Source organism: Coregonus lavaretus (assembly GCF_964263955.1).
Source record: "Coregonus lavaretus genome assembly, contig: HAP1_SCAFFOLD_8693, whole genome shotgun sequence".
In the NCBI taxonomy this organism is placed as follows: Eukaryota; Metazoa; Chordata; class Actinopteri; order Salmoniformes; family Salmonidae; genus Coregonus; species Coregonus lavaretus.
This window is the reverse complement of record NW_028160263.1, coordinates 2501-18620: the sequence shown is the minus strand read 5'-3', so window position 1 is coordinate 18620 and position 16120 is coordinate 2501. Positions and strand designations below refer to the sequence as shown.

At 46.0% G+C, this 16120-nt stretch overlaps 1 protein-coding gene across 1 annotated transcript in view; it reads right to left on the bottom strand.

The window, feature by feature from the left end:
* Positions 1 to 2050: 2050 nt before the first annotated feature.
* The window catches only part of LOC311121974 (protein kinase C beta type-like), a gene marked incomplete at its 3' end in the record, with an annotated part of 16233 nt that continues 2163 nt past the window's right edge, over positions 2051 to 16120 (bottom strand). Inside the window, exons 2-3 of the mRNA XM_084196403.1 lie at positions 2597 to 2753; positions 2051 to 2185 (exon numbers count right to left, since the gene is read on the bottom strand). Of these exons, the coding sequence (XP_084052529.1) occupies positions 2051 to 2185; positions 2597 to 2753 (292 nt within the window). The remainder of the gene's footprint in view (positions 2186 to 2596; positions 2754 to 16120) is intronic.

Here is a 16120-nt window from a genome sequence, read left to right as displayed (position 1 = left end):
CTGCACCAAAGTTTGTTACAATACTGACTGATTTATATGCATTTATGTGCCAGACCAACGCCCAGGTGAACGTTTATTGGTCAATAATGTTGTTTTAGGTACTAGTCTGGAGAATACTGCGTTGAGAGACCTTTGTCCATAGATGCCACATATCAAGTTTCGTCCAGACCGGTGCCAGAAGAGTAGCGTTTTTTTTAAAAGTATTTTTAACAGAATTAAAAAATGGCGGGAAATCCATCATGGCGGACCTTATGGGTAATGAGGCAAATGTGTTCCTTGTGAGGAGAGGGACCGACGTATTGAATCACGTGACTTTAGGGTCAAAGTTTGTTCTTGTTTATAGCGGCAGCATCTGGCCAATCAGCGTCATTTTCGTAAACGCCGGATCTCTATGGCAAGACGCACCGTTCCACCCCATGTTTCATGAAAATCGTCGGGCCAGTGCTGTCTGAGGTATCGCATGTGACTAATGAATGAATGCACCAACGCACTAAAGGACGTGGAGACAGATCCACAGTCCCCTTCACAATTCTATCGTGGGGTGACAAAAATACACATAGTAACGCAAGAGGATTAATGTATACAAGAATGTAACAGATCAATGTGGAGCTACATACAGGAAGTACCACATCAATGTGGAGCTATATACAGGAAATACCAGATCAATGTGGAGCTATATACAGGAAGTACCAGTACCAGATCAATGTGGAGCTATATACAGGGAGTACCAGTACCAGATCAATGTGCAGCTATATACAGGGAGTACCAGTACCAGATCAATGTGGAGCTATGTACAGGGAGTACCAGCACCAGATCAATGTGTAGCTATATACAGGGAGTACCAGTACCAGATCAATGTGGAGCTATATACAGGAAGTACCAGATCAATGTGGAGCTATATACAGGAAGTACCACATCAATGTGGAGCTATATACAGGGAGTACCAGTACCAGATCAATGTGGAGTTATATACAGGGAGTACCAGTACCAGATCAATGTGGAGCTATATACAGGAAGTACCAGATCAATGTGGAGCTATATACAGGGAGTACCAGTACCAGATCAATGTGGAGCTATATACAGGAAGTACCAGATCAATGTGGAGCTATATACAGGAAGTACCAGATCATTGTGGAGCTATATACAGGGAGTACCAGTACCAGATCAATGTGGAGCTATATACAGGGAGTACCAGTACCAGATCAATGTGGAGCTATATACAGGGAGTACCAGATCAATGTGGAGCTATATACAGGGAGTACCAGTACCAGATCAATGTGGAGCTATATACAGGGAGTACCAGATCAATGTGGAGCTATATACAGGGAGTACCAGTACCAGATCAATGTGTAGCTATATACAGGGAGTACCAGATCAATGTGGAGCTATATACAGGGAGTACCAGATCAATGTGGAGCTATATACAGGAAGTACCAGATCAATGTGGAGCTATATACAGGAAGTACCAGATCATTGTGGAGCTATATACAGGGAGTACCAGTACCAGATCAATGTGGAGCTATATACAGGGAGTACCAGTACCAGATCAATGTGGAGCTATATACAGGGAGTACCAGAACAATGTGGAGCTATATACAGGGAGTACCAGATCAATGTGGAGCTATATACAGGGAGTACCAGTACCAGATCAATGTGGAGCTATATACAGGGAGTACCAGATCAATGTGGAGCTATATACAGGAAGTACCAGATCAATGTGGAGCTATATACAGGGAGTACCAGATCAATGTGGAGCTATATACAGGAAGTACCAGATCAATGTGGAGCTATATACAGGAAGTACCAGATCAATGTGGAGCTATATACAGGGAGTACCAGATCAATGTGGAGCTATATACAGGAAGTACCAGATCAATGTGGAGCTATATACAGGGAGTATCCATCCTGTCTTCCTCCTCTCATCTACCACATCCTCCACTCCCTCCCTCTCTCCACTCCCTCCCTTTCTCCCTCTTTCTCTCCACTCCTTCTCTCCACTCCCTCCCTCCACTCCCTCACTCTCTCCACTCCCTCCCTCCGTCCGTCTCACCATCCGTCCACTCCTTGTTTCTGGAGTTCTGAGATGCCGAAGGACAGCGCTCCCATGAAGTCGTTCCTGCTGGTCATATCCCAGTCCCAGATCTCCACCGACAGACGACGGTCCTTATCAGCATCCTTCAGGGGACTATAGACCAGGGAGGAGAGGGGGAGGGAGAGGGGGAGGGAGGGAGGGAGGGAGAGGGAGAGGGGGAGGGAGAAGGAGAGGGGGAGGGAGGGAGGGAGGGAGAAGGAGAGGGGGAGGGAGGGAGGGAGAAGGAGAGGGGCGAAGGAGGGAGGGAGAAGGAGAGAGGGAGAGGGGGAGGGAGAAGGAGAGGGAGAGGGAGAGGGAGGGAGGGGGGCAGAGAACACTCATTAAGTCATTAATTATTTAACTGTCTCTCTGAAGTTGAAGGTCTTGTGTTGTAACAAAGATCCACCTTTAAGTTACAGAAATCTTACAATGTGAAGGTTTCATAACTCTTTAACAAAGGTGTTGTAAAGTTCAGAAGCCTTTTTTAACCAAGATAGTGTAAAGAGCAGTGCCAACTGAACATACAATTTGAACGTTTCGTCCCAGGTGGGGTTGAGGTTGCACTTGACGGTCTTGGTCTTCTGCTTGGTGTCACTCTTGGGGTCGGGGATGAGTTTGAGCTTCACGTAGGGGTCAGACAGACCGTTTGGGTCCATAGGCACCAGGTTACAAGCATCATGGACTGGAGAGGAGAGGAGAGGGGGAGAGAGAGGAGGGAGGAGGAGGGGGGAAGGACGAGGAGGGAGAGGAAGGAGAGGGAGGAGGGAGAGAGGGAGGATAGGAGGGAGAGAGAGGAGGGGGAGGAGGGGGGATAGGAGGAGGGAGAGGAAGGAGAGGGAGGAGGGAGAGAGGGAGGATAGGAGGGAGAGAGAGAGGATAGGAGGAGGGAGAGAGGAGGGGGAGGAGGGGAGAAAGAGGAGGGGGAGAGCGAGGATACGAGGAGGGAGAGAGAGAGAGGAGGGAGAGAGAGAGAATAGGAGGAGGGAGAGGAAGGAGAGGGAGGAGGGAGGAAAGAGAGGGAGGAGAGAGAGAGAGATGATAGGAGGAGGGAGAGAGAGAGGGAGAGGAATGAGGGAGAGAGGGGGAGAGAGAGGATAGAGACAATAGGTTAGGAGCCTCTTGGACTAGAGAGAGGAGATTAGCTGAATCAGGTGTGTTAGTGTTGGGCCAGAGCAAAACCCTGCACTCCCAGGAGGGTTGACCAGACCTGTTGTATGGACGTCAGGGTTTACCAGACCTGATGTAAGGAGGTCAGGGTTGACCAGACCAGTATGTGAGAAATAAAATGTAATTTCATTTCATTTGACCATTTAATTGATTATTTAGCTGTCCTATGGCTTGGGGGGTGGAAGCTGTCTCGGAGCCTGTTGGTCCGAGAGTAGCTTTGAGGATCTGAGGGCCAAATTTGTTGAGCCTCCTGAGGGGGAAGAGGCGCTGCCGTGCCCTCTTCACGATTGTACGAGTGTGCGTGGACCATGTTTAACTAGGCCTTTCGCCTTTTGGTAGGCCGTCATTGTAAATAAGAATTTGTTCATAACTGACTTGCCTATTGAAATAAAGGTTAAATTAAAATTAAAATAAATTTTAAAAAATGTTATGTCCTTAGTGATATGGTTGCCAAGGAGCTCTCGACCCGCTCCACTACAGCCCTGGAACCTTCTCCTGTAGTCCACCATCATCTCCTTTGTCTTGATCGTGTTGAGGGAGAGGTTGTTGTCCTGGCACCACACGGCCAGGTCTCTGACCTCCTCCCTTATAGGCTGTCTCATCGTTGTTGGTGATCAAGCCTACCCCTGTTGTGTCGTCAGCAAATGTAATGATGGTGTTGGAGTCATGCCTGGCCATGCAGTCATGAGTGAACAGGGAGTACAGGAGGGGACTGAGCACGCACCCCTGAGGGGCCCCCGTGTTGAGGATCAGCGTGGCGGATGTGTTGTTACATGTCCTTACCACCTGGGGGCGCCCCGTCAGGAAGTCCAGGATCCAGTTGCAGAGGGAGGTGTTTAGTCCCAGGGTCCTTAGCTTAGTGATGAGCTTTGAGGGCACTATGGTGTTGAACTCTGAGCTGTAGTCAATGAATAGCATTCTCACGTAGGTGTTCCTTTTGTCCAGGTGGGAAAGGGCAGTGTGGAGCGCAATAGAGATAGCGTCATCTGTGGATCTGTTGGGGCGGTATGCGAATTGGAGTGGGTCTAGGGTTTCTGGGATGATGGTGTTGATGTGTGTCATGACCAGCCTTTCAAAGCACTTCATGGCTACAGACGTCAGTGCTACGGGTCGGTAGTCATTTAGGCAGGTTACCTTAGTGTCCTTGGGCACAGGGACTATGGTGGTCTGCTAGAAACATGTAGGTATTACAGACAGGGTCAAGGACAGATTTAACATGTGAAGACCCTTGCCACACACACACACACACAGACACACAGACACACACACACACACACACACACACACACGAACACACACACACACACACACACACACACAGACACACACACACACACACACACACACACACACGACACACACACACACACACACACACACACACACACACAGACACACACACACACACACAGACACACGAACACACACACACACACACACAGACACACACACACACACGAACACACACACACACACACACACACACAGACACACGAACACACACACACAGACACACAGACACATACACAGACATGAACACACACACACAGACACACAGACACATACACACACACACAGAGACAGACACGAACACACACACACACACACACACAGACACACACAGACACACACACACACAAAGACACAGATAGACACAGACACAGACACACAGACACACACAGACACACACACACACACAGACACACACACACACACACAAAGACACAGAAAGACACAGACACACACACACACACACACACACACACAGACAGACACACACACAGAGGGAGAGAAAGCACTTATGTTAACAGTAACACAGGACTAACAGCTGTATGTTAATAATGAATGTTGACAATGTGTCAGTGTGTGTGTGTGTGTGTGTGTGTGTGTGTGTGTGTGTGTGTGTGTGTGTGTGTGTGTGTGTGTGTGTGTGTGTGTGTGTGTGTGTGTGTGTGTGTGTTAATAATGAATGTTGATAATGTGTCAGTGCTGTAGACATGGCAGACTGAGAGTAGAATAGGCTGGCTGGGGACACAACACTAAATGGACCTCCATAACACACACACACACACACACACACACACAGACACACACACACACACACACACACACACACACACACACACACACACACACACACACACACACACTACCACACACACACACTCTACGACACACACACACACACACACTACCACACACACACACACACACACTACCACACACACACACACTACCACACACACACACACACTACCACACACACACACACACACACACACACAACCACACACACACTACCACACACACACACACACACACACACACACACACACACACACACTACCACACACACACACACACACACACACACACACACACACACACACACACACACACACACACACACACACACTACCACACACACACACACACACACACACACACACACACACTACCACACACACACACACACACACACTACCACACACACACACACACACACACACACACACACACACACACACACACACTACCACAGCTTAAATGGACCAACATCATTGAAGATGCCATGCACCAGCATGTTTCTGTATAGCTCCAACTGGCCATCCATCCCATCTACATCTCTACACTGCATTATGGGGCCAGCATGTTTCTGTATAGCTCCAACTGGCCATCCCATCCCATCTCCATCTCTACACTGCATTATGGGGCCAGCATGTTTCTGTATAGCTCCAACTGGCCATCCATCCCATCTACATCTCTACACTGCATTATGGGGCCAGCATGTTTCTGTATAGCTCCAACTGGCCATCCCATCCCATCTACATCTCTACACTGCATTATGGGGCCAGCATGTTTCTGTATAGCTCCAACTGGCCATCCATCCCATCTACATCTCCACACTGCATTATGGGGCCAGCATGTTTCTGTATAGCTCCAACTGGCCATCCCATCCCATCTACATCTCTACACTGCATTATGGGGCCAGCATGTTTCTGTATAGCTCCAACTGGCCATCCATCCCATCTACATCTCTACACTGCATTATGGGGCCAGCATGTTCCTGTATAGCTACAACTGGCCATCCATCCCATCTACATCTCCACACTGCATTATGGGGCCAGCATGTTCCTGTATAGCTCCAACTGGCCATCCATCCCATCTCCATCTCTACACTGCATTATGGGGCCAGCACGTTTCTGTATAGCTCCAACTGGCCATCCCATCCCATCTACATCTCTACACTGTATTATGGGGCCAGCATGTTCCTGTATAGCTCCAACTGGCCATCCATCCCATCTACATCTCTACACTGCATTATGGGGCCAGCATGTTTCTGTATAGCTCCAACTGGCCATCCATCCCATCTCCATCTCTACACTGCATTATGGGGCCAGCATGTTTCTGTATAGCTCCAACTGGCCATCCATCCCATCTACATCTCTACACTGTATTATGGGGCCAGCATGTTTCTGTATAGCTCCAACTGGCCATCCCATCCCATCTCTCTACACTGCATTATGGGGCCAGCATGTTTCTGTATAGCTCCAACTGGCCATCCCATCCCATCTACATCTCTACACTGCATTATGGGGCCAGCATGTTCCTGTATAGCTCCAACTGGCCATCCCATCCCATCTACATCTCTACACTGTATTATGGGGCCAGCATGTTCCTGTATAGCTACAACTGGCCATCCCATCCCATCTACATCTCTACACTGCATTATGGGGCCAGCATGTTCCTGTATAGCTCCAACTGGCCATCCCATCCCATCTACATCTCTACACTGTATTATGGGGCCAGCATGTTCCTGTATAGCTACAACTGGCCATCCCATCCCATCTACATCTCTACACTGCATTATGGGGCCAGCATGTTTCTGTATAGCTACAACTGGCCATCCCATCCCATCTACATCTCCACACTGCATTATGGGGCCAGCATGTTTCTGTATAGCTACAACTGGCCATCCCATCCCATCTACATCTCCACACTGCATTATGGGGCCAGCATGTTCCTCACAAAATCTACATCCACATCTCCATGAGTACGGGTGCGTTCCAAACGGCACCCTATTCCAAACGGCACCCTATTCCAAACGGCACCCTATCCCAAACGGCACCCTATTCCAAACGGCACCCTATTCCAAACGGCACCCTATTCCAAACGGCACCCTATTCCAAACGCCACCCTATTCCAAACGGCACCCTATTCCAAATGGCACCCTATTCCAAACGGCACCCTATTCCAAACGGCACCCTATCCCAAACGGCACCCTATCCCAAACGGCACCCTATCCCAAACGGCACCCTATCCCAAACGGCACCCTATTCCAAACGGCACCCTATCCCAAACGCCACCCTATCCCAAACGGCACCCTATCCCAAACGGCACCCTATCCCAAACGGCACCCTATCCCAAACGGCACCCTATTCCAAACGGCACCCTATTCCAAACGGCACCCTATCCCAAACGGCACCCTATCCCAAACGGCACCCTATCCCAAACGGCACCCTATTCCAAACGCCACCCTATCCCAAACGGCACCCTATTCCAAACGCCACCCTATCCCAAACGGCACCCTATTCCCTATATAGTGCACCGGGATGTATTCATCAGGGCACACCGTAACTAAATGGTTTCTGCAACATAAAAACAGTTTGGCAAAAAGAAAACAAGAGATTGTTATTGGACAAGATCAGGTAATCATCCAATCCCGTTTTTTTTCGGTCGGGTGTTCTTCAGTTTGGGTGTCAAGTGAATTACATTTACCATTTTAGTCATTTAGCAGACGCTCTTATCCAGAGCGACTTACAGTTAGTGAATACATATATATATATATTTTTAAATTTCATACTGGCCCCCCGCGGGAATTGAACGCACAACCCTGGCGTTGCAAACGCCATGCTCTACCAACATCCCTGCCGGCCATTCCCGCCCCTGGACGACGCTAGGCCAATTGTGCACCGCCCCATGGGTCTCCTGGTCGGCTACGACAGAGCCTGGATTCGAACCAGGATCTCTAGTGGCACAGCTAGCACTGCGATGCAGTGCCTTAGACCACTGCGCCACTCGGGAGAGTATATGGAAATGACCCGGTTCTTTATCCAACAGAAAGAGATTATTCTACCGGTCCTTCTGACAGCAGTGTTACTACAGATGTAGGATCTTAATTTGATCACCCTGTTGCAGGAGATCTGGAGGACATTTTAAACGTGTAGTGCATTTGAGGTTTAAAAAGGCTTCTGAAGTTTGAAATTTCAGACTTGATTTACCGTGTATCAACCTCTACAAAAAAATGTAAATTAATTACAATCCACATAATAATTCCCATTTCCTGTTGCTGCAGGATTATTTTTCCTGCTGTAGCAAACTGGCTCAAATTTAGCTCCTGCATCTGTACATGTTCTACTCTGTTAGAACAAGCTGATGACGGTACCACACTGCCCCCTGTATGTTCTATCTACTGTTAGAACAAGCTGATGACGGTACCACACTGCCCCCTGTGGACAGAACACAGTCGTTTCTAGATTCAAGTTTTAATGTCACATGCAACGAGTACAGTGAAATACCTTTCTTTCTTTCTAACTCAAAACCCAACAATGCAATAATCAATAATAATGTAATACTAGAAAAAAAAACACATGAGAAATAAGAAGAAATATGAACACAGTAAGTAAGTAAAATACTATATACAGGGTCAGTTCAATACCATACTATATACAGGGTCAGTTCAATACCATACTATATACAGGGTCAGTTCAATACCATACTATATACAGGGTCAGTTCAATACCATACTATATACAGGGTCAGTTCAATACCATACTATATACAGGGTCAGTTCAATACCATACTATATACAGGGTCAGTTCCAATACCATACTATATACAGGGTCAGTTCCAATACCATACTATATACAGGGTCAGTTCAATACCATACTATATACAGGGTCAGTTCAATACCATACTATATACAGGGTCAGTTCAATACCATACTATATACAGGGTCAGTTCAATACCATACTATATACAGGGTCAGTTCAATACCATACTATATACAGGGTCAGTTCAATACCATACTATATACAGGGTCAGTTCCAATACCATACTATATACAGGGTCAGTTCAATACCATACTATATACAGGATCAGTTCCAGGGTCAGTTCAATACCATACTATATACAGGGTCTATATACAGGGTCAGTTCCAATACCATACTATATACAGGGTCAGTTCAATACCATACTATATACAGGGTCAGTTCCAATACCATACTATATACAGGGTCAGTTCAATACCATACTATATACAGGGTCAGTTCAATACCATACTATATACAGGGTCAGTTCAATACCGTACTATATACAGGGTCAGTTCAATACCATACTATATACAGGGTCAGTTCAATACCATACTATATACAGGGTCAGTTCAATACCATACTATATACAGGGTCAGTTCAATACCATACTATATACAGGGTCAGTTCAATACCATACTATATACAGGGTCAGTTCCAATACCATACTATATACAGGGTCAGTTCAATACCATACTATATACAGGGTCAGTTCAATACCATACTATATACAGGGTCAGTTCCAATACCATACTATATACAGGGTCAGTTCAATACCATACTATATACAGGGTCAGTTCAATACCATACTATATACAGGGTCAGTTCAATACCATACTATATACAGGGTCAGTTCCAATACCATACTATATACAGGGTCAGTCCAATACCATACTATATACAGGGTGAGTTCAATACCATACTATATACAGGGTCAGTTCAATACCATACTATATACAGGGTCAGTTCCAATACCATACTATATACAGGGCCAGTTCAATACTATATACAGGGTCAGTTCCAATACTATACTATATACAGGGTCAGTTCAATACCATACTATATACAGGATCAGTTCAATACCTTACTATATACAGGGTCAGTTCAATACCATACTATATACAGGGTCAGTTCAATACCATACTATATACAGGGTCAGTTCAATACCATACTATATACAGGGTCAGTTCAATACTATACTATATACAGGGTCAGTTCAATACCATACTATATACAGGGTCAGTTCCAGGGTCAGTTCCATACCATACTATATACAGGGTCAGTTCAATACCATACTATATACAGGGTCAGTTCAATACCATACTATATACAGGGTCAGTTCCAATACCATACTATATACAGGGTCAGTTCAATACCATACTATATACAGGGTCAGTTCAATACCATACTATATACAGGGTCAGTTCAATACCATACTATATACAGGGTCAGTTCAATACCATACTATATACAGGGTCAGTTCAAATACCATACTATATACAGGGTCAGTTCAATACCATACTATATACAGGGTCAGTTCAATACCATACTATATACAGGGTCAGTTCAATACCATACTATATACAGGGTCAGTTCAATACCATACTATATACAGGGTCAGTTCCAATACCATACTATATACAGGGTCAGTTCAATACCATACTATATACAGGGTCAGTTCAATAACATACTATATACAGGGTCAGTTCAATACCATACTATATACAGGGTCAGTTCAATACCATACTATATACAGGGTCAGTTCAATACCATACTATATACAGGGTCAGTTCCAATACCATACTATATACAGGGTCAGTTCAAATACCATACTATATACAGGGTCAGTTCAATACCATACTATATACAGGGTCAGTTCAATACCATACTATATACAGGGTCAGTTCAAATACCATACTATATACAGGGTCAGTTCAATACCATACTATATACAGGGTCAGTTCAATACCATACTATATACAGGGTCAGTTCAATACCATACTATATACAGGGTCAGTTCAATACCATACTATATACAGGGTCAGTTCCAATACCATACTATATACAGGGTCAGTTCAATACCATACTATATACAGGGTCAGTTCCAATACCATACTATATACAGGGTCAGTTCAATACCATACTATATACAGGGTCAGTTCCAATACCATACTATATACAGGGCCTTGTGGGTAGCCTGAAAATCGGGGTCGGAATTACAGAGAGAGCCCAGGGCAGATGAGTCGAAGTTGAAGCTGGAATTAATAATAATATAATAATGTGCCATTTAGCAGACGCTTTTATCCAAAGCGACTTACAGTCATGTGTGCATACATTTTTTGTGTATGGGTGGTCCCGGGGATCGAACCCACTACCCTGACGTTACAAGCGCCGTGCTCTACCAGCTGAGCTACAGAGGACCACTGGGTAAGTAACTGCCGATCTGATGTTCAAGAGTTCTTGTCGGTTGTAAGAAATAACAGAGGATACGGATACGTTTAGAGAAAATAATGTACAAATAAACGACAAAAGAATCCCCCCCAAAAAATAGTCAAGTTGGGTCGGCGCAAAACGCTGGCCATCCAGTACGGCGCCATCTTATCATCACTCCACTGCCTGACCCGACCCACTGCCTGACCCGACCCTTTTCTGCAGACTGAATGAATGAGACGCACCGTTCCTAAGGAAACCCTTGACTCTACCCCTAGAGGCGCAATATATATATATTATATAATATATATAATATATATATATATATTAGTACGGTTGGGATGACAACAGTATCACAATATTGAAAACACGAAGCAGGCCAAACTCTCTGATCCTTTAAAAAACCTGCTGCATGTAACATATGGTGTGATTTTAGCTTTGGAAAATACATAAATGTGACTCTGGATGACAACATTGTGATGTTTGTGTCCAGCAATTAGGGCTGTTTCCCTAAAGAAGTTAAATCTGCTTCGTGTTTTGTTTCCTCGCCACGATACTAACAAGTATATATTAGATAGGTGCACTATTAGAGAGGTGCGATATTAGATAGGTGCACCATCGAGAGCATTCTGTCGGGGGCTGTATCACCGCCTGGTACGGCAACTGCTCCGTCCGCAACCGCAGGGCTCTCCAGAGGGTGGAGAGGTCAGCCCAACGCCCATCACCGGGGGCACACCGCCTGCCCTCCAGGACACCTACAGCACCCGGTGTCACAGGAAGGCCAAAAAGATCATCAAGGACATCAACCACCCGAGCCATGGCCTGTTCACCCCGCTACCATCTAGGAGATCATCAAGGACCTCAGCCACCCGAGCCACGGCCTGTTCACCCAGCTACCATCTAGGAGATCATCAAGGACCTCAGCCACCCGAGCCACGGCCTGTTCACCCCGCTACCATCTAGAAGATCATCAAGGACCTCAGCCACCCGAGCCGCGGCCTGTTCACCCCGCTACCATCTACATTTTAGTCATTTAGCAGACGCTCTTATCCAGAGCGACTTACAGTTAGCACATACATTATTTTATCGAACCCACAACCCTGGCGTTGCAAACGCCATGCTCTACCAACTGAGCTACATCCCCTGCCGGCCATTCCCTCCCCTACCCTGGACGGCGCTGGGCCAATTGTGCACCGCCCCATGGGTCTCCCGGTCGCGGCCGGCTACGACAGAGCCTGGATTCGAACCAGGAGCTCTAGTGGCCTTAGACCACTGCGCCACTCGGGAGTATCTAGAAGGCGGACACAGTACAGGTGCATCAAAGATGGGACCAAGAGACTGAAAAACAGCTTCTATATCCAGACCATCAGACTTAAATAGTCACCACTAGCCGGCCTCCGTCCAGTACCCTGCCCTGAACTTTAGAGACCGCTGCCCTATGTACATAGAGTCATTGAACTCTGGTCACTTTAATAGTGTTTACATACTGTTTTACCCACTTCATATGTATATACTGTATTCTAGTCATGGTTCATCCTATATAACTACTGCTGAACATCACCTTTTATATTCATATACTGTCCATAATGTCTATACACACCATCCTATATATAACTTTTTTTAAATTTTATTTCACCTTTATTTAACCAGGTAAGCCAGTTGAGAACAGGTTCTCATTTACAACTGCGACCTGGCCAAGATAAAGCAAAGTAGTGCAATAAAAACAACACAGTTACATATGGGGTAAAAAAACATAAAGTCAGAAATACAACAGAAAATATATATACAGTGTGTGCAAATGTAGCAAGTTATGGAGGTAAGGCAATAAATAGGCTATAGTGCAGAATAATTACAATAGTATTAACACTGGAATGCTAGATGTGCAAGAGATTATGTGCAAATAGAGATACTGGGGTGCAAAAGAGCAAAATAAATAACAATATAGGGATGAGGTAGTTGGGTGGGCTAATTTCAGATGGGCTGTGTACAGGTGCAGTGATCGGTAAGGTGCTCTGACAACTGATGCTTAAAGTTATTGAGGGAGATAAGAGTCTCCAGCTTCAGAGATTTTTGCAATTCGTTCCAGTCATTGGCAGCAGAGAACTGGAAGGAATGGCGGCCAAAGGAGGTGTTGGCTTTGGGAATGACCAGTGAGATATACCTGCTGGAGCGCAGACTACGGGTGGGTGCTGCTATGGTGACCAATGAGCTAAGATAAGGCGGGGATTTGCCTAGCAGTGATTTATAGATGGCCTGGAGCCAGTGAGTTTGACGACGAACATGTAGTGAGGACCAGCCAACAAGAGCGTACAGGTCACAGTGGTGGGTAGTGTATGGGGCTTTGGAGACAAAACGGATGGCACTGTGATAGACTACATCCAATTTGCTGAGTAGAGTGTTGGAGGCTATTTTGTAAATGACATCGCCGAAGTCAAGGATCGGTAGGATAGTCAGTTTTACGAGGGCATGTTTGGCAGCATGAGTGAAGGAGGCTTTGTTGCGAAATAGGAAGCCGATTCTAGATTTAACTTTGGATTGGAGATTCTTTATGTGAGTCTGGAAGTTGAGTTTACAGTCTAACCAGACACCTAGATATTTGTAGTTGTCCACATACTCTAGGTCAGACCCGTCGAGAGTGGTGATTCTAGTCGGGTGGGCGGGTGCTAGCAGCGTTCGATTGAAAAGCATGCATTTAGTTTTACTAGTGTTTAAGAGCAGTTGAAGGCTACTGAAGGATTGTTGTATGGCATTGAAGCTCGTTTGGAGGTTTGTTAACACAGTGTCCAATGAAGGGCCAGATGTATACATAACTACTGCAGTACACACCTTTTCTATTGATATACTGTCCTTATACAGAGGTCCTGTGGTCCTCTGTAGCTCAGCTGGTAGAGCACGGCGCATGTAACGCCAGGGTAGAGGGGTTCGATCCCCCGGGACCACCCATACGTAAAAATGTATGCACGCATGACTGTAAGTCGCTTTGGATAAAAGCGTCTGCTAAATGGCATATTTATATTTATTTAAAGGTCCTGGGTGGCAGGGAGCTCTGACCAAGTGATGTACTGGGCTGTCCGCACCACCCTCTGTAGCACTGTTGCGGGTGGAGGGCGGCGGTGCATTTTCCATACCAGGCGGTGGTGCAGCCAGTCAAGAAGCTCTCGGTGGTGCAGCCAGTCAAGAAGCTCTCGGTGGTGCAGCCAGTCAAGAAGCTCTCGGTGGTGCAGCCAGTCAAGAAGCTCTAGGTGGTGCAGCCAGTCAAGAAGCTCTCGGTGGTGCAGCCGTAGAACTTTCTGAGGGTTTCAGACGATAACCAATGACAGGGTGTAATAAAGCCTCTCGGAGTAGTAGTGCTGACCCAGGATCAGTTTAGCTTTTTAAGATCACAATGAAATATGTTTCCATAGACAGGGGAGATCTGATCCCAGATCAGCAATATGTTTCCATAGACAGGGGAGATCTGATCCCAGATCAGCAATATGTTTCCATAGACAGGGGAGATCTGATCCCAGATCAGCAATATGTTTCCATAGACAGGGGAGATCTGATCCCAGATCAGCAATATGTTTCCATAGACAGGGGAGATCTGATCCCAGATCAGCAATATGTTTCCATAGACAGGGGAGATCTGATCCCAGATCAGCAATATGTTTCCATAGACAGGGGGAGATCTGATCCCAGATCAGCAATATGTTTCCATAGACAGGGGGAGATCTGATCCCAGATCAGCAATATGTTTCCATAGACAGGGGAGATCTGATCCCAGATCAGCAATATGTTTCCATAGACAGGGGAGATCTGATCCCAGATCAGCAATATGTTTCCATAGACAGGGGAGATCTGATCCCAGATCAGCAATATGTTTCCATAGACAGGGGAGATCTGATCCCAGATCAGCAATATGTTTCCATAGACAGGGGAGATCTGATCCCAGATCAGCAATATGTTTCCATAGACAGGGGAGATCTGATCCCAGATCAGCAATATGTTTCCATAGACAGGGGAGATCTGATCCCAGATCAGCAATATGTTTCCATAGACAGGGGAGATCTGATCCCAGATCAGCAATATGTTTCCATAGACAGGGGAGATCTGATCCCAGATCAGCAATATGTTTCCATAGACAGGGGAGATCTGATCCCAGATCAGCAATATGTTTCCATAGACAGGGGAGATCTGATCCCAGATCAGCAATATGTTTCCATAGACAGGGGAGATCTGATCCCAGATCAGCAATATGTTTCCATAGACAGGGGAGATCTGATCCCAGATCAGCAATATGTTTCCATAGACAGGGGAGATCTGATCCCAGATCAGCAATATGTTTCCATAGACAGGGGAGATCTGATCCCAGATCAGCAATATGTTTCCATAGACAGGGGGAGATCTGATCCCAGATCAGCAATATGTTTCCATAGACAGGGGGAGATCTGATCCCAGATCAGCAATATGTTTCCATAGACAGGGGGAGATCTGATCCCAGATCAGCAATATGTTTCCATAGACAGGGGAGATCTGATCCCAGATCAGCAATATGTTTCCATAGACAGGGGGAGATCTGATCCCAGATCAGCAATATGTTTCC